General features: G+C 39.1%; 1 protein-coding gene across 1 annotated transcript in view; it reads right to left on the reverse strand.

The window, feature by feature from the left end:
• Positions 1-15,136, reverse strand: part of LOC149220237 (uncharacterized) — a 34,644-nt gene extending 19,508 nt beyond the window's left edge. The window contains exon 1 of the mRNA XM_089384706.1: positions 12,441-15,136. Within this exon, the coding sequence (XP_089240832.1) occupies positions 12,451-14,718 (2,268 nt within the window). The 5' untranslated portion in view covers positions 14,719-15,136 and the 3' untranslated portion in view covers positions 12,441-12,450. The remainder of the gene's footprint in view (positions 1-12,440) is intronic.
• Positions 15,137-27,488: the final 12,352 nt, after the last annotated feature.

Here is a 27,488-nt window from a genome sequence, read left to right on the forward strand (position 1 = left end):
GAGTTTGTATAATAAAATTAAAAATTTCCAAGTTAATATATATTTTATACTTAAATAAATATGAAAATTGAATTAAAAAATGTTTTTTTAATAATATTTATATTTCATAATTTCAACTATTTTTTTTCTTTAGTATTCCATCTTTTGTCCATTCAGCGAGAACCATAATGATGGTTTTTCATTCAGCGAGAACCATAATGATGGTTTTTCCAATGGCCAACAATTTGTCTAAATGCTTTTATATCCATCCACCATCGGTGTATATGAGGAGAATGAATAGCTTTGCAATGACAAAGATCAGAATAGGCTAGACGCCTCATCTTCATTTGGATAGAATGGCATTCCATAATGGGTTGTTTCTCTTAGTTCCAAAGCCATATCCAGATCTAAACCAACAACATACCCTTCCCTCCGCATAGTTCCATGAGTTTCAGTGTCAAATACACCTAAGTTTGCAATTATTCATTGCACTGAAGCTCCCAAAACGTCAAAAATTTGTTGGAGTGAAGCTCCTGAAAAGCTCCAAAGCACCCGTTGAAGCTCCCGGCGGTTTTGGAGCGTTTCTGACCAGCTCCCGGGATCGGGGGAGCTTGGGGTACATGCTCTCCAATGCCTGGGAGCGGTACCGATCTAACTATGGTTTAAACCCATTTCACTATGCAATTCCATATATAAAATTATTTCAAAGAAAATAGCTCTTCAGCTCAAGGACATCCTTTCTAACCACATTTCCCCTTAGCAATTCGACTTCATAAAAGGATGACAATTACATGAAGCAATTGGTCTGGACCAAGAAGGGTTGCATTCTATTCATATCAACAATCAAAAAGTTGTTATCTACAAAATTGATTTGTAGAAGGTATTTGACAGAATCAGTTGGCTCTACATTTGATTACTCCTCATTTAGCTTGGCTTCGATCACTCCTTTGTAACTTCAGCTCTGAATTGTATTATTCAACTTCTTTTACTCCTCATTAAAGGTGAAACACTCCTTTCTTGCATGCTGAAAGAGGTTTGAGGCAAGGCTATTCTCTCTCTCCACTATTATTCCTCTTGGTAGCCAATGACACAACAAACTCATAAAAGATGCCATAAACAAGACAATACTAAGAGGTATAATTATCGAGGCCAATTGCTTCTTATCACATCTCCTTTTTGTTGATGACATTGATTTTCGATGAGGAAATTTGAGGTATCTAGAACAGTTGGAGGCTCTTCCTGGCACTTCCTATAAAGCCACCAACATAAGCATCAAAAGATCTAAATCCTCAATGTTCTCATGGGGTCTATCAGAGAAAGAAAAATAAACAATATCACATCTCCTCTCTCTTCAGATCGATGACATTGGCTAAAGTTTCAAGTACATGGGATTCATTCTTAAGCCAAATTATTGCAAGAAATTTAATCGGTTATGGCTCATAGCAAAGATCGAAACAAAAAAAAAATACACATTTGGTGCAATCGAAGTCTCTCCCAAGCCGACAAGGATTGGGGTTCTTGTGAAAGTCGTTAATGAGACTATCCCCGTATATTGGGCACCATTGGCATGGATACCCAAGGGAATACTAGATAAAATATGGCAACTTTCCTTTTGATTCCTTTAGGCGGGATGTAAAAAGAAAAGTCAATAGTTGTTGTGTCCGAGAAAAAGTTGGCGATCCCCAAAGCCCTGGGGGTTTTTGTTAAAATGTTGAGAGTATTGGTGAGAACAGGGTTCCTCAATTTGTGTCTTAATCATAGGAGCCAGAACAAGATCCTTCTTGTGCATGACTCGAGTTCCTAACAATTAGGTCATTCCCTATAAATTAGGGCAAGTTCCTATAATTTAGGAGTTTCCCTAAAAATTAGAAGTGAATGAGACAGTTAACTGGTGTGTTGAAGTTGAAGATAGAGTTTTGATCTTCTAGTGTGAATTAAATTGGGAACTGAAAGCTTAAGTGGAGTTAACCATCTAAATTTTAGGAGGATCCAGTTAACTAAGTGTTTTGACTTTTGTTAACTAGAAAATCTCCAGTTCAATTCTTTAATTAGAAAACTCACTAATTTTAACCATTCGAATTGTCTTCAAAAGGAGGAACGAAGGCACAAGTTTAATCATTGTTTTGATGAGCACAAGTTGGTGAGACCAAGCAATAGGGAGCACAAGTTTGTGCATGGAGCTTGTGAGAGGAGAGTGTGCAAGAGAAGCTTGTGCACAAGTTGGTAGAGCCCAGCAGAGATCAATGTTCTTACAAGGGTTTCAAGTTTAGATCAAGCAGGAAAGACAAGTGTGTCCTTCAAATTGAAACAGTTGTATTTTGTAAGGGATCAATTGCTCAGTTTTTGCTATCAACAAAATTCTCATCAAGCAAAGGGTTTTTCCCAATTGGGTTCCCTAGTAAAAAAAAATGTTTTGAATTATGTGACTGTGCTTTTATTTTTTGTTTTTGCTACAAATTGAGTAGAGAAATTTTGTGTTTGTAAGAAAAGAATGTGTTTTTCATATTGTTCTTATTAGCATATCAGAATTTCGTGGAAATTCTACATGGTATCAGAGCAGCTCAGCAGTGAACAGAATTGACCATCACACAAATTGCAAATTTGTGTGCCCTAGGAGTAGCATTCTGGAGAAGCCAAAATCTTAACAAGTGGGTAGTCCTTGAAGTCCTCATGTACAGTGATCATTGAAGGACTAATGAGTTGTTAGGAGGCAGAGTTGTGGAGCACTAGTTCAATGGGTTGCAAATGGCCAAACCACTGATAAGAGGGAAGATATAAAAGACCCAATGAGCAAAGTTCTTAGTGAAGCTAGACGCCTGCTAGTGGGCAGATCAGTGAGCCAAAGTTCAATGACACAAAAGGAGTTGTGATCATTGATAGTGGCAGATTATGGACTTGCAGAACATGGTGGTAAAGAACAAGTCTTCAAAGTAGGTTCCGCAGAAGAACGCAGAAAATCCTTCTAGCTCAAAGGGAGCAGCTATAGCAACAGAGAACATGGTAATGTTGGAGACAGATCCAGGTGGACGAGGTTCTTCCAGGAACACCTTCCTCGCTAAGAGGGAGTGTTGAAAATATTAGCAAGAAAAGGATTCCTTGATTTGTGCCTTATTCATAGGAGCCAAAACAAGTTCCTTCTTGTGCATGACTTGAATTCCTAAAAATTAGGAGATTCCCTATAAATTAGGGCAAGTTCCTATAATTTAATGATGTGTTAAAGTTGAGGGTCGAGTTTTGATCTTCTAGTGAGCTAAATTGAGAACTGAAAACTTAAGTGGATTTAGCCTCCTAAATTTTAGAAGGATCTAGTTAACTAAGTGTGTTGACTTTTGTTAACTAGAAAAGCTCCAGTTCAATTCCTTAATTAGAAAGCTCACTAATTTTAACCATTCGAATTGCCTTTAAAAGGAGGAATGAAAGCACGAGTTTCATCATTGTTTAGGTGAGCACGAGTTGGTGAGACCAAGCAATAGGAAGCACAAGTTTGTGTGTCGAGCTTGTGAGGGGAAGAGTGTGCAAGAGAAGCTTGTGCACAAGTTGGTAGAGGGCAATAGAGATCAACGTTCTTGCAAGGGTTTCAAGCTTAGATCAAGAAGGAAAGATAAGTGTGTCCTTCAATTGAAACAATTGTATTTTGTAAGAGATCAATTGCTCAGTTTTTGCTATCAACAAAATTCTCATCAAGCAGAGGGTTTTCCTAGTTGGGTTCCCTAGTAAAAAAAATCGTCTTGAATTGTGTGACTATGCTTTTATTTTTGTTCCTAATACCGTTGCAAATTGAGTAGAGAAATTATGTGTTTCTAAGAAAAGAAAGTGTTTTTCATATTGTTCCTATTAGCAGATTAGAATTTCATGGAAATTCTACATAAAAAAACATCTTCATGCTCTAAAAGGCACTAGCAGCAAAGAGTGTCTAGCATCTAATTCAAGGACATGGATTGTGGGCATAGGTACCAAAATCCAAATATATGGGCCAAACCTAAATCATGGATTGGATCAAGGATCAAGAAAAATCTTCATGACATGGCTTCATCATTTGGAAAGTGATCATTCAAGCTTTTCCTCACATGGATCATGGACTTCGAAGGAAAATTTGTGTTGGTTTGAGGGTCCTTATTGGGAAAGGCACATGGATTAGAATTATGCACAACCATCTCCTTCCGAACCAACTCCTACAAAAGCTCAATAGAAATGGTTTTCACTTCCTAAATCAAATCTCCCAGCATGATTATGTCCAAGGTACAACTGGTTGGGCATCCAACTTAGATCTATATTTAGAAGATGAGTTGGGCCGCTATTGCGATGAATGCACTCATGCTCTCTGTAACACTTTTGTGACTCTCAAATCAATTGATTTGGGCCCCAAATTCAACTAAGGAATAGATACACTCCAAAATCTAGTTGCATTGCTTCACACAAGAGGACCCTACTCCCAAGTGGGGAAAAATTCTCAAATGCCCCCAAAAGGAAAACTTTTCATGTCCTGATTCATAATACACAGCTCTCACATGTGATAATCTTCAAACAAACAAAAAACAAGGGCCTCGTTATTTCTCTCTATGCCACCAGGATGCAGAAACAATATTGTATCTCTTTCATGCTTGCCCTTTCATCTCCTCTATGTGGGAGGAGATTTCCAAATCTTAGGGTCCCACATATCTATGTTAAGGTGCCTCCATTGAAGCTTCCTTTCTTAGATGGTTCAGTTTGTTGAAGGAAATGTAACTAGGTTCGGTCTTGATAAATATACTTTTGGTATTTGTATTTATTCAAGAAAATAAATATTATTTTTATCATATTTGTCAATGAGTTTCTTTCTCATTGAAATAGGTCTAGCACATGTTAAAGTGTTATAGGTGAGTCAACGAGTCGAAAGAATTATGTTGAAAACCTTAAGGGCATGTTACACTAGGTATACTTATGTATTAGAGTCAATGAAGACACCTCCAAGCAAAGTCAAGTCTCTGCCATGCAATGGTACCATCAAAAGAAGCAATCCGAAATAAATAGAGCAATTCAGTCTACAGTCTTCAAGTCGGCCTTCAAGTCGACCTAAAGGAGGGACAGACCTCTATATATAGAGGTTGTCCACTCCTCCAATGTAAAGCTCACTCACCTCTGAAATCAGCGAAGGTAGAAGACAGAAAAGGAGAAACGAAAATGCAAGTTTAAGGAGCCTCTAGTGCAGCAAAGAAGGAGAAATCATCACCGAAGGGTTAAGGATTGTTTCTAGGGTAAAACGCAGCGACACGTGTGAGAAAGAAAGGGTCTTCCTGCGGTCAAAACAGCAGAAATTCACAGTCAACATATCTCATCATTTGGGCTAGAAACATAGGCCTAAAAGGCCTCCCACTCAAGCGAAGAAACAAAGAAGAAAAGCAAAGTTAATAGGACTGTCCTAAAGCCTATTACAGTCACACATTCAAAGAGAAGGACGCTGTCTCTACTGTCATAACAGCCCTCCCATTACAGTCATACAAGTTCGTTGGTTGGTGAAAAAAAGGAAGACATCATCCCATGTGAAAGAGTCTCATCAAAGTTCAAGGATAAGTGTCACTTCTAGAGCAAGTGCAACAAGATCTATCAACAGTTGAAAGAAGAACGAAGTGCTGAAATAACGAGGACAAAGTGTCGGACAGACAGTGCAGAAAGGAGGAAGGACTTGGCTTGTGCTTGGAGGATACTCTGGTATAGGGTTTGGCATTGATCAATAAGAAGCTTCAATAAGAGAAATTTACCGAAGGGTTTTTCCTCTCAAGAGAAGAGAGGTATTGGCCCTGGCAGAGAGCCAACATCTTGAGTTCTTGTTTTTATGTTTTTGGTAGCAGTTTGATGAAGTACACGCACATGCATTAATAAGAAGAAGAAGATTAAGCTAACAAGACAAATTGTAAAAAGACTTCACAAATTGTTATCAAGTCAAGAAGAATCACACTACACCTAATTACCCTAGATTCTTCAACAGAGTTCACAGCACAAGAAATAGCAGAAAGCCCTCCCTCTCATCGTTGCATGGGGTGTATCGATAGCTTGAAATTATTTCACTTTTGAAAATAAAGAACATTTGGCTCTAAAAGTTGTCATTTGCAGTCTGGCCATTCTGGACCTCTTTCACCCCATTCCTCACATTTGTCTAAGTCAATTCGCTCAAATATTCAGATTCAAACAGACCATCCATAGGCTTTGTTTGATAGACATCCCAAGGTAACCCATCCTAAGGAGGAGACGGGGTTGGGGGGGGGTGCATCTACCTCTCAGCCACACACAAAATCTCTCTTTGTTGGCCTTCGGTCAGCCATAAATAATTTTTCTGAACTCACAGCACTGAAGCTTCTGTTACATCTTGCTTGTGAGCATGGAATCACACACATACACATCTATGGTTACTCTTTGTTGGTTGTAAATTGGATGAAGTGCTCACAAGCATAGCATAACTACTCTCTCCAGCCTTTGTTCCAAAATATACAGCATAATGCCTCTCTTTTCACTCACATCACTTATGACCATGTGTTGAAGGACAAAAACCAGGATGTCAATCACCTCTCAAAAGTTGGATTGGCACTAGGCCGCAGCATATAGGAAATCAAAGAATATCACGAAGACGCCCAATCAGAAGTTTTTCATGGCTTTTGGCTCCACTTAGATTAATATCTACAACAACTGACAGCAAGTATTTTTACCTTATTGAAGCTTATACAGGACCAGCTTTGCTGATTTTTCGAAAGCTTAGTTGATAATACCTTTAAGACTGAAAGACAATGACCACAGTGCACGAGCATGAACGATATTTCTATGCTTTTTCTCTGAAAATATAATCTTTGTCTCCTGATGTGGACAGAGTTCTTTGGGTTTTGGCCATTTGGTGTGCTTTTGAGCATCTAAAGTTGTAATTTTGTTTTGATAATAAAATTACAATATTTTCCTCTACAGAATAAAAATATCACCTATTATTTATATTATAATACACACACACACACATGATCGAATTTAATGGTCAACTTTATCACCAAAAAAATTGCACTGATGTTTTTGAACATCTTTGGCAACAAATTCAAACACGAGAACGAACATGAAACATTGTTTGTGATCATATTTTCACTCTCACAACTGTCATGGTGGAAGCAAAAGCAAAAGCACAGGGTATCTTGTTGTTTCATGGACTCATGCAAAGCTTTGATACTATCCAATGACAATTGTTGATTGTCAGACTCCAGACTTTAGGGCTTCCACACCTACCAATCTCATCAGACTCACTATGAATCAACTGTTAGCAAAGCACTCAGCAGAATAAGTAATACTAATGATATTCACAGCACAAAAGGAGTTAAGCAGGGTTGCCCACTCTCACCTGAACTTCTTGATGTATATAAGACTCTGGGGCATCCAAACTTAGCAATCTCATTAGCTATGACTCAATATGAATCAACTGTCAACAAAGAACTTACCAGAATGAGTAATACTATTGATATTCACAACACCATAGGAGTTGAGCAGGGTTGCCCACTCTGACTTGCGCATTTTGATCTATATATTGATGAGTTGGACAACTAGATTTTGGAGAAACCATTTACACAAAGAAAGTCCAAAATGGGCAAACGACAGCATCATAGCCTATGACATAAGGTTGGTTGCTTATTCAGAGAGAGGAGAAGCCTGATTTGCTCTCAACCCTATCTCTTGCTATAATGAAGACGATGGAACCACCTAAACCCAACCAAAATATTTGGCACTGGTTGGGTTTGTTGCTTCTGGATGGGAGACGACCTCCAACAACTGCAACAAGCTACTGTGCAATGTCAATCTCTTACCTGTTGTCTGATTTCTAGGTGTTTGTGCTCAAGCCTAGGGCCTTATGTTTATAATTATGTTTCATGGACTTATATTAATTCTTTTGTTAAATTTGTGTTTATGGGCATTTTAATATTTTATTAATAGTTAAAGGAAGCTTTATTCAAAAAGAAGGAATTCTAGCTCTCAATGACTAGTAAGGAGTGATGGTGGGGGATAAAGATTGTAGTAAAGAGATATTCTAAAGCCACCGTTGTAGGTTGTGATAGAAACCAATGTAAGGTGAAAGAGGTTATAAAACAAGTACTCCAAATTAAGTTTCTTAATTAGAACAAATACTCCCTTGCAAAAAAGGGTGGGACTTTCTTAATGCCACAAAGACATGCCCAATGGAAAATCACTTGGGATGGATGGACTAGCTTCAACTTGTGAGTTCTACAAAGAGCATGGCTAATGATTGTAGGGGACCTTCAAAAAATGTGTCAAGTGGCTCTAGGGGATAGAAGACCTTGGAGATGACCTTGTGAGTTCTAAAAAATTCTAGGGTTATTTATCTCAGGTCACCTTCTTAAAGCATGTCGAGAAGCTGTCGGGGGCAAATTATCAAAGACATGTCTAACAGAAAATCACTTGGAATGGATACACTACTTTGCAGCTTCTACAAAAGAGTTTGGTCAATTATAGCCTGTAGGAGCAAATGAATACAAGTTTAGTAAACCCAAAGAATCCAAGAGAGATCAAGAGGGTAGATGGAAACCCATTACAATTATTAAGATGGAAACTAATTACAATTATTAATATAACTTATAAGGCATTGTGTAAAGTATTGGTTGATAAAATAAGAAAGAGCGCAACAGTATTTTAGGCCACAAAAAGCTAGTTCTAACAAAGGAAGATTCATTTCAACAACTTGCATCTCAAGAAAGCATTGATTAAGAAAAGGAAATTGGACACAATGCTTGTTTCTTAATATTGAATTCCTTAAGGCATATGACAGGGTAGAATAGAACATTTTTCTAGATTTCCTAAATTCGTAGGAATTTGAAACCATTTTCACTCAAGTTGTGTGCCCGCTTCTCTCTGATGAATCCACAAAAGTATGTGTAAATGGCATGGTTTTTTGTAATGTCCTCTTCCAATTAATTGGCCAAGGGAGGACAAAGTAGCCTATCCAACCCCATAGGCCATAGTCTTTAATAAAGGAGAAAACCCAATTATCCAATGTTTGGGGCAACATTGGATAAATTTTGGGGTAGCTGGGGTAAAACGCCAAATTGGGGGTGCACTTGCAATCCCTCAAACTAGAGAGAACCCCATAAGGTAATCTATAAATATAGGAGAGTTGGAATCATTTTAGTATCATCAAATTTGTGCTGAATACTTCTGTTTTTTTTGAGCTGAGGCTCTGAGAGTTAAAACTTAAAATCCCTTCTCCTTGCCTAGTTTTGGTGGAGGTGATCCAACCTTTAGCTAGTCCCCTCTGATTTCAGTGGTGAAAGATTCCACCCTAGTGAGAGATTTTTCTACATCTATACTGTTGATTCAGCGCATTGAAGAAACTCTCCATTTAACTGAAGGATTCAGTCTGGACTTAGACAGGAGTTTGATCTGTGGCTTGTTTGAAGGGTAAGTCTGAGGTTTGCGATGGCCCTGAGGGCTGTGGGTGATCACAATTGGCACCTCTGCCGGTGGCTTCAGGAGATTTATGTGTACCACAGACTGAACAGTGCTGGGTCCATTCGTTACTGCAGCTAGCCCTAACATTAAGGAGACCAAATCCTAATCTGCTCAGGCATCAGCTCGCAAAGAATTCCAGGATCAGCAACTTCAATACCAGATCCGCGGATGACATCAGGACTGCTCAGAACCTGTGCAGTAAGCTTGCAATAGCATCGTAATAGTAAATAGTTGTCGCAGACTTTGGGTAAATTATAGCATAACTATAGACTGTACTGGCTATGAATTTGCTGACCTTATAAATCAGCATTGTATTGAAGGGATAATTGATTGGATATACTCACTGATTGTTGGGCAGACAGCCCTAGAGTAAAATGATCTGATTGAAGTATTAAATTACTGTGGAAATCTTGTGTAATGCATGCATAGAAGATATCTGCTGTGGAATGAATGTCTTCTGTATGAATGTATATTTACTTCTGTTGCATTGGAAAGGCAGTAACCCTAGACAGCTTTAAAAACCCTATGGGCAAAAAAAATTACCCTAAGATATTACACTTTTAGAAGCCTTGAATTTGTACACATGAAGGAATTGACCTAGTGCATCATTTCTGGACTTTAAAGGTGTGGCAGAGTCGAGAAGAGACGTTCCTCGAATGAGGTAAGTATGCCATGGAGATTCTGAAGAACCATCAAATGATGGATTGTAAACCCTTGGCTACACCTATGATACCTGATATGAAGTTATCAACAGATTTAGGCTCAAACTTGGATTTTGTTTATGCATCAATGGTGAAACAATTGATAGGTTTCCTCGGGCCTCCTATATTTGGTAAAGATAAGACCTGATTTTTGTTTTATAGTAAGCATGTTAAACCAGTATATAATGAAGTCGGTGCAAATTCATTGGGTAGCTGCAAAGCATGTCCTCCACTAATTGAAAAACACATTGCGTCTGAGGTATGTGGGAGGTAATGACTTGATGCTACATGATTTGAGGAATCCGATTGGCCTGGAGATGCAGGTGGCAAAAAGAGTACTTCGGGGTTTTCTTTCAGTTTGGGTTCAAGTATGATATCCTACTTCAACAGGAAGTAGGTGACAATGGCACCTATTTCAGCAAAATCATAGTATATGGCATCCAGTTCTGCTAGCAGTGAGACCTTCTGGCTTTGCTAGTTCATAGTGGAGTTGAATGACCAGGTCTTCGAGCCTACAGTTATTTACTGCGATAATCAGGGTTGCATCAACATCTTTGAAAATCCAGTTCTTCATTATTGCTTCCGCATTTATATCCAATACCATTTCATCGAGCACAGAGTTCAGAAGGGTGCATCCTAGAGTATATTCCTTCAGATTTGCATGTTCCAGACATTTTGACAAAAGCCCTAGAGTTAAGAGGAAGTTTGAGATGTTGAAAGAGAGACTAGGCTTGGTGGAGAACACCTTCCTTGCAAAAAAGTGTTAGATTTTACCTTGGTTGCTCTTGAAGCTTGTTCACCACATTGATAGTGCATTCCAGAGAGAGTGCAGCAAATCAGAGAAAATGTGCAACAATAGAGGAAGAATGAAGACAAACATCAGTTTTGTAGCAGCCAGTGAGGATACTTGAATGCATGCATGCACTGACCTTTAGTTATAATCCAGAATTCACTGCAATCCAGAACTAGTAATTTCCAGGTGAGTAGTTTTTGTTTCTACATTCAGTTTTACTTTGTCAGAATTAGTATTTTCCAGAATTAGATAGAAGCAGCACTGAAAACAAGAGCAGGGTGAGGACACACTACATGAGGTTAACCACTCTAGTTTTGGTTGGGAACTCCTGTCTAGGTGCCTAAGATAGGGTGAGTCACATTGTAAACCCTAGGCTTTCTCCAATATACTGAAGGCAGGGTCCCTTTTATTTATTATTCAGTTTACCAGCATATGTGCACACTGTTTTCTTCTCCTCGGTTAATAAACAAAACAGAGATGATTTTCTGAGCGCTATAATTTATTTTTAGTTGCTATTAGTACTTTTCAGTTAGCATGTGTTTTCAGATCCAGTCAATGGAAGCAGTTTTGAGAGTTCCTTATGTTTTCCAGCTTTCTATGGTAAAAAGTTTGCAAGTGCGTTTACAGCATGCTGAGATTTTAACAGTTTCATCCAAACATGAAGTAACTAGCTGGTTAACCCTCAATAATAGCATAGCAGTTAAAGTTGGACTCCAGCATACAGGCTTTACAGATAGAAATTGTTTGATTTGCCAGAAGGAAGAAACACTCCAACATGGATTGTGGGGCTGACAATCAGAACTTTTGGGATTGGGTTGTTACCAAAAAATCAGTCTGTTCATTGCCCCAATCCACTAGAAGAGGCTTCACTTTGAGGATAAGTGGATGATTAAACAGGATGGAAAAACCATGAGATACTATTGAGATTAACAAACATCTCCTGTTTATATTGAAAAGGCATTGTCCAGCCACTTTTGTTGGAAGTACACTTCACCTAGGGAACATTGCCACCTTTGAATCTGATATCACAATACACTTTCCAGCTTAGACGGGAATGTTTGGAAAAGACAATGATTCTCTTGTCGTTAGAGCTAAAACAGACAAGCATGCCTTATTTGCTTAAATAGGATGGGGGAACAAATATGTCACTACTTTTGCTGGAAATGTATGATAAGATGATGTATTTTCTTTTGTGAAGTAATGAAATATAAGAAGATGCATTTGTTTCAAGAAAGAAAACAATTTTTGCATTTTCTTGTTTTGTAACTTAATTTATTTCTCCTTTACTGTTTCCTTCACTTCCATATGAGGCCATGGGGTTCAAGGCAAAATGAACCCAAGATACAGTTTTGCAAATAAGATTAGAATTTTGGCAAACACAAACCAAATCTGGCAAATAATCAGCTTCAAGTAAGCCCTCGAGTAGTGGTCATAAAGAAATTGCAACAACAAACATTATACACATTTCCAACCAGAAAATGGTCAATTTTATCACTGATTACCTGCACTTGATTATGAGTGCTTCCGTGATGGTCCACTTGCAAACGTAGGAGATTGCAAGGGCATTGGAGAAGCAGATTGAAAAGGTGCTAAGTTCACACTGCCTGCAGAACTCTGAGATGGTTTTCGGAGACTCTGATGCCAAGTTGATGTTGCACGAGCTGATCCTTGACTTTCCTGAGGAAAGTCTCCCGAAATAGACTTTGTTCTCCTTTCAGTGTTATTTCTAATGTTTGACTGTCTCACATGAGAACTCATTGAGCTTTCATCAGTCAAGGGACAACACTTGGTTTCAAACGCAATATTATCCTGGTAAATTCCTGCTTGGACTGGTGCCGTACTACTGTTGGACAGCTTTGTTTTACATTCATTAGTTTTCGCTAAACCTAAAGACGTGTTTTTCCTTTTAAATGCCCCTTTTCTCTGACTAGATGCATCTCCAGGGTCCAAATGATGCCTCTCTGAAGAGAGTTCAATGAATTTAGTGGAACAGCTCACTTCTTCTTTTATGCATGCCTCCAGCTTGTCCTCTTCACATCTAGAGTTCTCTGCTTCCATGACTACGGCAACTGTCTCTGCCAGTTTCTCCAAATTGCCCACTTCTGATTCCAGAGGCATGCAATTTCCATCATTCGCAAATGCAATACTATATTTACAGACTCCAAGTTCCTTCAGAGCCAGACTCGCATTGGAGGCCTTTTCGTCATAGTCAACGTAAGGAACTTGAGAAGTCAACCCACCATCACTTGAATCTCTCAACTCAGTTTCCACATTTACATTTGGCTTACCAACTGAATGATCCTGATTGAGAACAAGAAGACCCGCTGATGATTCTGCCTCTGAGTGCTCTAGAGTTTGGAAGAGTTTATCAATAGCACTAAATCCAAACTTCTCACATGCACTCTGGTTTCCAGGCTCTGTCTGTTGAGCCAGTCTTCCTAGATTGACACTTACTGAATTTTCCCGGAATTCTCGCTCCTGCTTCTTAGTTTCCCTATAAGAAGGCTGCCTCACACGAATCTGCTGTTTCGCTAGGCTTGGACTCTGAAGACGTGACCTATAACAATTAGAATCTAATGGCTTACCCAAGACCCTCCCACCCAAAGAACCTGAATTCCGAGAAATCCTCGGAGAGCTATTGATTGCACGATGCAATTGGCGTGCCAGTTCTTCGTCATCGACAACAGAGGATACTGCTGTCACCTCTCCCTTCATTTCCAACGCCTCCATTTTACTATGTCTGTCCGAGACCTTACTTGTTGCATGCTTTGCCGAACTCACTTTGTGCATACTGGTCTCCCTCTCCTCCTGCGCAGCGAGGGCAGCTAAATTCAGAGCATCCTTTGCAGCAGTGGCTGCCTTCACTGCTTCTGCCGCTTTTCTGAAAGCTTCAGCTTTGGCCACAGCTAGAGCCTCTGCCGCCCTCTTCGCAGCAGCCTTGGCTTCGACCACGAAATCCTCAGACAAAAGGGAAGATTTCCCAGATAGCAAAGGATTATTCTTTCCCGAACCAGAATTACCCAGCAGTCTCTTCTCCCTAGAGCCATCTACAGTTTGCAGCTCAGAGGAACAACATGCTTCACCGGACTCACTATTGATCAACGACAGTTTACCTACAAGCTTATGTACAGAACACCCTGAGGTTTTATCTACAGAACTTGCAGCAGTATCTGCTGCAGAGACCGAGAATGTCCAAGGTATAACATCTGAATTGCAGCTAGCTGCTAACCCTAGCTCATTCTGTTTCATGCAACCATTTTCCTTACCACCGTTTTCAAACCCTAACTCCCTCCTGGACTCAAACCTAACTTTGCCCCCATTGAATCCATCACGAACCCGTTTAATGGGCGAACAATCCATGCAGACAAAGTTTTTCGAATCAGAACAATCATCTTCATCTCCACTACCCTTGGGAACACAATCACAGTGCACGCGACGCCGGCATTTGCAACAAGAAAGGGCAACAACTGACAAACCCTTATCGTCCGATATTTTGCGAAAACAACAACAACAGATACCACCAGAATTGAGCAAACAATTACACGACTTACAAACAAACACAAACCTTTTGCCGTTCTTCACGCTCTCCAGAGCAGGAACCCCAGTGGCACCGCAGCTGATACAGCCGGGAGAATCTGCTTCCCCGTTTGCCTTCTCCCGGCTCCCGTTCTCCGAATCCTTTTCCGAATCAGAACAAAACCATCCGTTCTGCTTCAGCCCTGCGAGTAGCCTCTTGCGGGGAGGCAAAGAGGCACCAGAATCCGATCTCCTGGTCTCCATCTCCGCCTGAATACAGCCCTCAATTCTTCACAAAACCCTACCTAAAACCATGCACACGGACATGCTTATTCTGTGGCATTCATACCTTCATTTTCAGCTGAAGAAAGCCGGAAAATACCCGAAACGTTGACTGTAAACCGCAGCAGCAGGCATGGTAGAGGTGGCTGTCGTCCAATCAGTGCCACAGAATACCACCGGTTTCGACCCTGGACGGGCATGCCAAGTGCTCATCCTCATCTGCACCGTTCGAAACCACTTTTGAGATGACCCAGTGCAGGTTTTGTCTCGACGCAAAACCGGCCTCCGCACGCATTCTGCACCTGCGTACTCCTCCCCCGCCTACTACTACTCCACTTCGTTCCGGCTGGTCCACGTAAATTCTAACATTTACTGCCCGTAAATTCTTGCGGTAACATTTAGGCCGGAGCCGAACTTCAGACCCATCGCCCTCTTTAGTTAACGAACGATCCACGTGGCGGGTCGGACCGGAATTACCCTTTGAAAGCACACTGCTATGGAGCAGGTCTGAGCCATTCATGCGTCGCCACGCGTTCAATCTATCCTGGGTTCTATTATTTTTGCGGGCAAGTTTATCCTCATCTCGAGCAAATCGCGTCACGCTTGCCTATTGGTTCAGAGGGGCTCCGACCCTTAAGTTTATTATAATTATTATTTGCATTAAGGTTTGGTAAGACTCAGCGTCAAACAACTGCTATATATTTATGTTTTAGTGCCCTCCACCATAAATATGTTTATTTCAGGCGTGTCAAAAAGATAAATATCTTTAATCATTTTTATTTGAAATTTTTCGGCATAAATTACATGACATTTTATTTGTTTCGAACCAATCACTCTGGTTCATTGTCATTTGTCGACGTGTTTTTTTTGATCAAAATAGCCGTTGGATGTTCTGCTCTAACTATTTAATATGCAAGGTTGGATCTAATTCTTCAACTTGGCCTGATGATGAACCACATTTGTTGGTTCGAAACGCATTGACAAATGAAATTTCATGTGATTTATGCCCAAAAATTCTCATAAAATTGATATGGATCACAAAAGCCTCAATTCAACAATCTTTAATCATCGTTTAAAATTATATCAATAGTACTTTTAATCATGGTTTAAAAGTGTGTGAACAATAGCCAACTATCTTAATGATGATGAAGGCTTATAAAGATCATTATTTGTTGAAATGTTTTTAGTTTCACAATAATAGTAGGTTTATAAAGATCATTATTTGTTAAAATATTTTTAATTTCATCATAGTAAAAAATAAAAATAAAATATTTTTCCAAAAAATTCATAATAGTAAAATTGTTAGTTAAATGGTATTGAAAAATATATATAATTATTATTTTAATTATATAAATTAAATAATTGATAATTATAAAAATATTTAAAATATTATGTAAATAAAATAGTAAAATTATTAGTTAAATAGTATTAAAATATATATATAATTTTTACTTTAATTATATAAATTAAATAATTGATAATTATAAATGTATTTAAAATAAAATAAAAATATTATATAAATAAAATATATTTAGTAAAATTTTCTAAGGTTAATAATGAAAATAATTTAATAACCAATTTGTATTAAACACTTTAAAATTTAACATCTCTTTATGATAAAAACATATTTAATCATTAAATTTTGCATCTTCCATTTTATTTTCAAAATAAAAATATCTGATATCATTTTTGGGATTCAACTGCGTTAAGTAAGTCATTTTTGGGATTCAACTGCGTTAAGTAAGTCATTCAAACGTATGACTATTTCCATGAGAGGGAGTCGTAACTGACTAATTTCTCATGATTTTTGAATAGTTCACTTAGCACTCATTGCATCGGGTGATGCTCACATGAAGAAGTATTGAAACTAGTGAAATGTGGAGAACGAATCACATAGCATCAATCATCACTTTTGCATAACCAGGACTTCCCAGGAGGTCACCCATAGAACTCCTCTGGCTCAAGCGCGCTTAAATGTGGAGTTTTTATCAAGCCCACTTAGCTTGCTACCCCATTTGCAAAACCTTAGCAAATCCCCCATACATAAAAATATCTATCAAAAACATATTTAATCATTAAATTTTGCATCTTCTATTTTATTTTCAAAATAAAAATATCTATCCAGACATATGATAGAATTTTATATATAGAGAGAGATTCTATTATAATATATATAAAAAATCCCTCAGAATGGGTCTTTGTCAAGTAGAGGGGAGGGGTGAGTTGTTGTTGTTCAACGAAACACATGTTTGAGAGATGTGGCAACATGCACCCTTATGAGTTTGTTATAACTTGCATGTCGTATAGTGGTGCATTAATATACTTCTTTCAATGATGCAACTCTCATCTCATATTATCGTCTGTTCCACCACTACTCATCATTGCTCGCCCACTCCACTAGTCATGTCGCCCTATAGCATGATGGTGCTCCTCCATCAGGACCTGGTTCCGTTTTTTAGTTTGGAAACTTGCCTTCACGCTCTTATTACGCCCTGGCTCTACACGGGGCTTTAGACCTCTCTCCTCCCTCAACTTGACCATCCTAATTCAGTTTCTTACAAACTTTGGGCTTACCACTCCAGGCCATGACAATGCACGATTATGTTTGTTTGGTTAGTCAATGGGAGGAAGGCGGGGACTTGCCTCCACACCGATGAGGACTCACAGCTTTTAGTCTGGCTTCCCTGGTCCCACGTTGCTCAACCTTGTAGAATTACATGCTCTAGATCAGCGATTCCATAGGAGACGATCCAAAAGGGAAGGAAATAGCTACACAATCTAAGCCCATTCTCTCTCTCTCTCTCTCTTCGTTAATGAACCTGCAACTACAAAACTCTAACCGCAGGACCTACATCTCAAGTTTATAGTCCTCCCTCTCAGTCTATCTTTTCTATTTTCTTTCTAGTTTTCTATTCAGGTGTAGTGGTTGGCTCGCTTTTGTCGACAAGATAACACTCTCAAGATCATGGTCACGTAGTCAAGGATTGGCATATCCTTTCTAGGTTTGGGATTGTGTGGTTACATAGTGCCCTAGTCCCTTCTTCTGGTTCTTTGTGTCAACCCCTTTGAACCCAACTCTAATGTACCACCTAATTCTATTTATGGGAACCCTCAATTAGGCATAACTCTCTCTCTACTCCAAAATTCAACCATGCCACACCAAGAAGCACACATATGCCAGGGGTGCAGCCAATTATAAAGAGAGGAGGTGTACTTGGGCTCAAATTCAAGCCGAAAGCTCTGATGCTAGGTATCAAGCCCTTACTCCACAACCAATTCAAGGTGAACTTACCCAGGTGGAACGACAATTAGCTAAGAAATGGCAAACACTCACAAATTCTAAGGTGTTAGCAAATGTAGAAGAATGGTTACCTAATGCAAGCCACACATGAGCTAGATATAATCATTACATGTACATAGTGGACATTTATTGCCATATCAAACTTCTTATTTATAGGGCACTCATGGACCACAATGCTACTGAAGACAACATGTTACTCTCCCTGGGCCACGTGCAACGCCAATTGGATTCTATAAACAGACAACTAGACGAAATTGAAAGACAATTAAGCATTCCTTCAAACCCAAGATGCTCCATTGGTAGCAACAAAAAGCCCATTCAAATTAAGGCCACAAATTATGGTCCCACCTCCTAAAAATTTCAATTACCTTTTTTTAGTTGTATATCTCCTTTTTGTACATCCATACTTTTTAAAAACCTACTAGGTCCTAATACTATTTTTAGGCTTCTAGTTTTAGCTAACAAAGTTAGATTTTGGACTAAACCAACTAAGAAAAGCTTATATTTTCATATTTAGTCAAGATTATCCAATGGCAAATTGCTCAAATTCTAAATTATAACCATTATGTGTCAACGATACAAAACTTTCCCTCTAAAAATGTATTAAAAATTAAAAAGGTGTAACTTTATACCTATTATAATTTATTTAAATTTTATAAAGTATATTTTTTATTCAGTAATTGTAATTTGGTTTAGGATGTTAAAGAGTAATATGAAAGTTATTTCCTTGAGACCCTCTCAAGGCTCACTTTAGTATGGGTTAAAAACAAAAGGAAAAAGTACGTCCATATCTATCTGGTTTTACTTCATCACTCCATCTCAAGGTCAAGGTCATTCGAAATTTAAATTAAGGTTTATAAAATGATTGAGGACTTTTTTAATTAAGTAAATAATTTGATAATGTTTGTATTGTTTGAGTTAATTGATGATGGTTTGTTTTTTTTTCAAGGAAATATTTGGGCAGATCCATTAAAAGGGATCACATCACATTGGCTTATTAGTAGAGCCTAAGCTCAAGAGCGTCGAGGAGAATTGACCCTTGATCTCCTATTAAGGAGTTGCTTTTTTCAACATGAAAAAAAAAGCAATATTTTCTATTATAAAAACATATAGAGGAGATAGTACATAATAAAGATGATGGAGATATACATGTATATAACTGATATTCGGAATTCAGGCCAATGTATATGGGGAGAACAAAAAATGCTAGAACAATAGGATACAACAGATTGTTCATCATGTTCAGCATAAATAGATAAATGAGGTATCTATAGTCGAAGCTAGATATAGATTATAACAGAAAGTCATCCAAAATGGAAAAGCAAGTAGAAGGTCTTAGGAACATACCAGATTGGTGATCATGAGAAAAGAGAGTTATATACCCGGCATGAGAAAATCCTGAATCTGGAAGGAAATGTTGTCCACTGTGATGCACATCGACCATATACCATGATGAGAAAGGAGACCTTTCTTCGATAGAGCATCTGCAACTGAGTTTTTACCCCTATCAATATGAGCAATCGAGTAGTCCTTCCTATTGTTCCATATTGACTCGATTCTTTTCAGCCATCCCGATAAGTTGTAGTTCCTTATGACATGTTTGGACCGAACATGATCAATGATCAGCTTAGAGTCTCCATACTTTTTCAACCCTTCTAAGTTGAAAAAATCACATAAGGAAAGAAGCCTAGCAAGAGCCATAACCTCTGCTTTATTGTTGGTACCAGACCCTCCATTCCAAAATATTTCATACTGTTGCCCCTTTGAAGGGATGATATAAACACCGCAAGCACAAATACCCCATTGTGCTGCCCCATCAAAGTAGGCACACGGGAACCCCGAAGGATCCATTGATAAAGCCTTCCTCGTACCACTAACCCGGGATAGTTTTGGCAGGAAAAGGGAATTGTGCATATGAAGAATAGAATCAAATACTGTTAGATGGCTTTCCATTTTTTAGTCAAAAATACTTGCATTCCGCCACTTCCAAATTGCCCAAATGGCCAGCAATGGAATGGGCTGCATGTCACTATTCATGTCATTCCACCATCCAAATGCATCAACAATAGTGGGGAAAGAGATTCTGTTTAGCCCGAAATGCGCTGCCACAAGCTGCCAAATCAACTGAGATTGCGGACAGAGAATGAACAAGTGAAGATTGTTCTTTGTGTTTGCCCTACAAAGGGGACAAATAGCCGGCCCACACCACTGTCTCTTCTGGAGGTTTTCCCATGTAAGGTTCCTGTTATGAAAAACCAACCAAGCAAATAAAATGATCTTAAGGGGACATCCTGTTTTCCAGAAAGTAACAGGGAAGATGGGATTCCACTGATCAGATTCAGATAGAATAAGAAGCTGGTATATGTGTCTAACATAAACATTTGATCTGCCGCCAAGCCCCTTCCATATTAAGAAATCTGCATCCTTAGACCGATAGATGCCTCTATCCCGCATATTCAATATGATCACGTTCCATTGATGAGCCAATGTATTTCTAAGTCCCAAGTCATCAGTTGTTTTCCATATAGGAATGGCTCCCTCCCATCTGTGAATGACCTTATCCCAAAAAAAGATACCCCTACTGTGCAAAGCCCCAATCAATTGTGGGGAGAATTGGATCCTGTCATCCCCACCAGCAAAATCATCCAAACCTATAATAATGTTTTTCCCGGACTAGAATTTCCAGATCAGATTTTTTAAGAAGAAACGTTCAATCTTCCTGAAACTTCTCCATATGGCCGAGCCACGAGGGGATCCAATGGAACCCATCCTGAACCAAAATGTAATATCTTTGTTATCCATATACTTCGATCTAATTGTATTACTCCAAATAGAGTCCCCCATGACAGCTTTCCACATTGATTTACATAGAAGTGCCTTTCGAAAATGATTTAAGTCCAATATGCCCCATCCCCCCATCTTTTTTGGGTAGGCCAGCATCTCAAGTTTTGCTAAATGGAATTTTTTCTGGTCTATGTGGCCTCCCCAAATGAAGTTGGCAGTCATCCTGTTGAGTCTGCCGATAATGGAAGATGGAATGAGGAAAAGATGTGCCCAGTACACCATAATCTGAACCAGCACAACCTGGGTCAATATCACTCGACCACCAATGGACAAGCATTTGTATTCCCATCCTGAAATCTTCTTATAAAATCGATCAGATAACCAAGACCAATCCATAGCTGAATATCCAACAGATTTCAAGTTGTAACCAAGGTATTTCAATCCTTGCTTGATAGGATAAACTTTAATATTGAAAAGTTGAGAAAGAAAAATAATAAGTTCCCCGTGTATATTCTCAACATGAAAAGAGGATTTGTCTTCATTTACATACATCCCAGAAGCTTTTTGAAACCTTTTCAAAATTCCATGTAAACAAATCCATTTCACTTTACAAAGCATAGCCGAAAAAAGGATGTCATCAATAAAAAAACTATGGGAAATGTAAATACCTCTGCAAATAGGGAGAGGGCTGCATCTATTTTGATGGATCGCTCTTTTTATATGAAGGCTCAATGAATCCATGACAAGAATAAAGAGAAGAGGAGACAAAGACCAACCTTGCCGCAGGCCCCTCGCCGCCTTGAAAAATGGAGAGGGAATACCATTTATAAGGACAACAAAATTAACATCAACCACACATGCCATAATCCAGTTTGTACATTGGCCATCAAGACCGATCTTATATAGAAGGCATCTCAAGAAGCCCGAGTCGACACAATCATATGCTTTTTTAAGGTCAATTTTTAATAATGCTGCCTCGGTCTTTCTATAATGCATGGAATGAAGGCATTCTTGAGTGAGAGCCACCGCCTCCAATATGTTGTAGTCTTTTAGGAAACCATGTTGCTCAGAGGACTAGTGAATGGATAAGGTATTCCTCAGCCTAACAGCTATAATCTTGGAAATGATCTTACAAAGAACATTGCATAAGGAAATGGGCCTAAAGTCCATGAAAGAGATGGGCTCCTTTTTTTTGGAATTAATGCTATAGAAGTGGAGGAAATATGACTGCTGATATGTCCCTGAGTCCTGGATTCCTCCACCATGTTGAGGAGATCCATTTTAAATAAATCAAAAAAATGTATGAAGAAATCAATAGACCATCCGTCCGGGCAAGGACACTTATCTTTTTGAAAAGATTTCATAGTTGCCAGTAACTCCTCCTCAGATACCACAAAATAAAGGAAGTTGTTTAGATTAGCATCAAACATAGAAGGATACGGATCTATACCCCACATTATATCCTCAATATGAGATCCCGCGTCCCTATTGTAAGCCTGTCTAAAAATTTTAACAGCTTCTTCCGAGATCTGGTCCTGTGAAGAAAAAGAAAAGCCATCCTCATTCTTAATCTTCCAAATAGTATTAACTTCCCGACGCATATTAGCATATCTATGAAAAAACTTTGTATTTTTATCACCCTCCTTGAGCTATATAGCTCAACTTTTAAGGCGCCAGGAAGCTTCTTCCTCTAATAATATTTTTTGCTTCTTTTTTTCCAATTCCCAAATTTGAGAGCGAATAGCCAGCAGAATAATGGGAGCTTTTAAGTGACCTGATAATATTTCTAATTTCTTATAAATGTCTCGCAGAGTAACTCTGTTGGAAATAGCTTTTTCCCTTTGCCACTTTTTTACCCCTTCCTAAGAACAGACAACCTGTCCAAGAAGGATCGGGTATCAGCATGATTCGACAGAGATGAGGAATGCCATGATTCTTGTATGAATTTGTTGAAATGGGCATCTTCAAGCCATGTACGGTTGAATTTAAAGGGATAACCAAATCTATGACCAGATTGTTTCCAATGAATGGAAATAGGCCTATGATCCGAAATGAAAGATGGAATGACATACCGCTGGAATCCCAAATCTTTCAATCAATGATTCGTGCAAGAGAAATCCGTCTAGTCTCTTAGCAAGGAATGCCGCATTCATTCTTCCATTGTCCCATGTAGGACCAAAATTAATAGGCTGAACATCAACATAGTTTTGTCAAATGATGGCATCCCAAATGAGGCATCCAACAGAATCATTTTTCCTTCCATTTCCCCATATTTCATCACTACTAAGAGTACAATTGAGGTCACCACCAATCAATAGGGAGTTTAATTTGAGAAATTATGAAGAAAGAAATTGATCCCAAAAAGGGATACGATCTTTATATGGAGCATATATATTCAATATATGGACGGGCTCCGGAGAACCACGAAAATGGGCAAGGAGAAAGATGCCTGTAAAACATTGGAAAGCCATCGCTTTAATCCATTTCGGATCCCATAAGACAGCCAGGCCCCCAGATAATCTAACCGCATTGGTGGCAACCATGTGCCAAGATGGGAACATACGCCTGAAGTATGAAATAGATTGTATACTATCGTGCATAGTCTCTTGGATGAGCAGCATCTTAGAGCTTGTAGACAAAAATAGGTCTTTTAGAGCTAGATATTTTGGGCCTGCCCCAAGACCCTTGATGTTCATCGAAAGGATATCAATCATCTCGAAACCTTCCCAGGCCTGTTTGCTCTAAGGGGCCCTAGATCAGAGAGTTCTTCGCCAGCAATTTCTGTGATAGGAATATCAACAAGAGAAAGGTCCCGAATAGATACATCCTGTCTACCTCTTCTTCCCCTGAAGTGCCTACTTCCCCGATTTTGTTTACACCTAACAGTGATATTCCCAGCGGAATTTGGGCTAATAACAGGAGAAGGGGAATGGGATGGTTTGTGGATGGTCAACGGCTGTAATTTCAATGACTCGCGTTTGAGAAGGAGGTCTAAATCACAATCAAAGGAATTAATGGGTGATGACTTGGGAGAATTTAGAGGGGTGATCGATGTACAAGGAGCTTTTCCCTTGGGATCATTCTAAGGAAGATGAGAAGGAGGGGTGGGGATCCTATGAGAAAGGGATTTATGTGAGTGGGGAGATTGGGGGGATGAGAAAATATATTGAATGTGGGAGGAAGAGGGCAAATCCAGAGAGGGCTTGGGAATGGAGGGAAGAGGAGGAATAGCAAGATCCGGTTCTGGTTCAGGAGGGGAAGGAATAATAGAGAAAATCGACTGGTGAGCAGAAGGGACCATCTCATACACAACCGAGGGACGATGAATGGAGGAGAGTCTCGTAAGAGAACCATCTTCCTTAGTAGGACTGTGATGTTGAGTACGATTCGTAGACAATGATCTAGAGATAGGCCTGGATGAAGATCGATCCCGAGAATATCCCCTAAGCGATGAAAATTGAGCCGAAGGGAAATCGGCATCAAAGGAAAACTTCGATTGTGTATTGAAATCCTGATCATCAACATCAATCTTTGTAGTGGAAACAGGAATCTTTTGAGAATGGCTCTTCAACTTATATCTTCCACCAAGACGGCCAGGACATTGAGGAAGGAGATGACCTGTTTTGTGACAAACAGAGCATCTAAATGGGACGCCCCAATAATCCAGACGCTGTTGTATATTAGACATATCCCAAGATAGATCAATAAGTTCAGGGAATCCTCCCCTATACTCCTTTTCAACAAGGATCCATGCGACACGCTTGTCCTTGGCCCCAATGCATTTAGGATCAACGTAGATGAATCAGCCAATAGCATTTCCAATTTTCGCCATGGATTCCTTAGTCCAGAGCTCAAAAAGAAGGCCAGGAAACTTTAGCCAAATATAATTGTTTTGTGGGGTGCATCGGAGGGGATTGAATCCTATAAACCATCTGTGCAAGGAAAGGAAACTTCGTTCATGAACCCAAGGTTTAGCCAGGATAGACTCTAAATCCCGAATCCGAAGAAAATGGAAACTGTACCAATTGTTCATGAGACGAACAATGGTCGAAATATATCCTATGAGGGGAGACCAATTAGCAGCAATCCAGGATAGAAGTTGTGTGTCGTCCATCGTCGGAAAATACCAACAGCCAACAAGAGCCCGCTTTTGTAAACTAGCAATTCTGTCAATTAATAAGGGCCCATCCAGGTTGATAGCTTCTAGAGGAGGAGATGTTTTAACAGGGTGAGAATGCTTTTTTTGCCACGAAGGGATACTCTGACTGACACCACAAGGGTCCAGACCGGGAAGAGATTGGCCAATGATCTCATTAGCCAGCGTGGATTTCCAGTCAGCTTGGTGTGTTGATCTGTCAAATGACAACTCCGCAGCCATGGTGGCACGTACCATAGCCGACACAACAGAAGCATCGGATAAGGAGTCCCTTTGAAAAGATAGACACAAATCCCTAGGAGATCTAATGAAGATAAACCGAGAAGATCAGTAAAAGGACAAGGAACCCACAGATATTAATGGAAATATGACAATAATAAAAGAAACCATTGAGGTAGTCAAACTAGAGAAAATGGGCAAAAGTATTATGCAGTACGACTAAAATGGATCCATAAAGATAGAAGGAATGACGGCCTACAGACCCATATGAATCAGGATACGAAATCTCCGGAAACTTCCCATACTGACAAAAAGAAGGATAGATGGGAATTGCGATCAGAGACAGTAGAGAGATTTCAAAAAATGGCGGCACTCATTGAATGAGTAGGGAGGAAATCATTAAGTTCGACGTGACCAGCATACATGCCGGAAAGTGGATCAAAATAATAATCCAGTACCGGGAAAACCAAAAGATGCCATGAACGATGGCTTCAAGGGGAAATATCCGGACAAACAACACAACAACAACAAAATTCATAGATACACCACCATGGGCCAATTTTAACTCGAATGTCTAACCAGGGTTTAGTTTTGATAAAAAAATCTCTTGAGGTTAATAGTGGATACCCAAAACCAGTTAAATAATTCAGACCAAAACATTGAAGACCAAAATGTTGGGTATAGGAACACCCGAAGAGAAGTATGGAGAATCTGGTAACAAATATAATACCAGCTCAAACCGATGTAAAAGGCCCCTGAACTACTGTCATCCAATTAAGTTGTATATCTTATAAAATATTATCGCAGCTCAATTGAAATAGAAATCTCAACAAAAGATTGTGAGAATAATACGAGAAAACAGAAAGAAGAGGCTGAATACTGACCTCAACACCGAGCGACCTTCGAGTGAAGAGCACCGCGCAGACGCCAACTGACTAACATCTTTAACGTGAAACAAAAACTGATAGAATGTACGATTTAACCATAACAAAACTGAGGAATTGGAAAAACCTTATAAGGATCTTTGCAGAGGGAGAATTTCCCGGCGAGAAGGATGGGAAGATATCTTCTCAAGTGGGGATAGATTTTGCAAGTAGTCTTCCCTCGCGCAGGAGCGCAAAGGGAAGAAAAGTCGGAAAAATGAAAACCTAAAACAGTTCCAGGAAAAGGATAATATAGAGGTTGACAAAGCCTGTGAGATGGACATGTCTATTGACAGGAGGCAGAAACGAAGGTTTCATGCATATTCAGAGTAATTATGCATTGGCAGGTGGCGGGGATAATAGTATGAGTTATATGCCCATTGATACGCGTGTTGAAAGGAGGGTGAGTATAGCATGCAGATACAAGGGGACAAAGCATAAGGTAGGTGGTAACAAATGAGACATGTCACCAACCACCATCAACGCGTCCATAAGAGAGCCGATAACAGGCCTATCGAGGAAGAAGATTGGTAATCCCAGATTCCTGGCTGGTTCCATTATTGCATACACTGGTCCCTGGTTGGTCCGTCGCGCGGCGGGAGTTGCTTTAGCAATGGGTACTCAACCAATTGAGCTAACCCTCAAGACTAAGTTAATCAATGATGTTAAATGATGAAATGTAAATAGTTTTTTTCAATTAAGTTATTATTATTTAATTAATTTTGTATTGGAATTATTTTGTTATGTTTTGCAAATATTAGGGTGTTTTTTGCATAGACATCAATGCTTGGCTCTGCGAGAGGGGGATCTACCCCTTCCTTTAGCCAGATTGTTTCAGGAATTCATAATGAGTCTAGATCTACTATCATTATTCATTAATCTCCTCATCTTCAACATCATTTTCACAGAGTAATTGGACGAAGTGGGGTTTCTAGTTCTGCAACAAACCCTTCACTAGGTGCATCGTGGCAAGCTAAAAACCCAAGGCATTGCCTACCAAAAACAGTGCAAGATCCAAAATACGAGGTTAAATCTAGTAGCATTAGAGAATATATCCAATATATGTAGGATCATGTTCTTATTTACAAATTTAATAGATTATGACCTTCTAAAAAGCCTTTGATTAGGTGGATTTGAAATAAATGGAACCCATAGGGTCAAATAGAATTAGAGTTAGGGGTGTTGAAATTTGTAACTGGGTTTGGTCTTCATAAATATATTTGAGATGTACTTATCAAAAGAATGAAGAAAAAAAAAATTATTATTATTTTTATGACTTATTAAAGCACGGGTTTCATGCTTAGGTCATCATGTTTTAGGTCAAAGTCCCCATTGAGGACTTCTAGGATTTATTATGAGTCATTAGATT

Source organism: Pinus tabuliformis, chromosome Q, assembly GCF_031772625.1.
Source record: "Pinus tabuliformis cultivar Carrire ecotype Pingquan chromosome Q, CPIR1, whole genome shotgun sequence".
Taxonomy (NCBI): Eukaryota; Viridiplantae; Streptophyta; class Pinopsida; order Pinales; family Pinaceae; genus Pinus; species Pinus tabuliformis.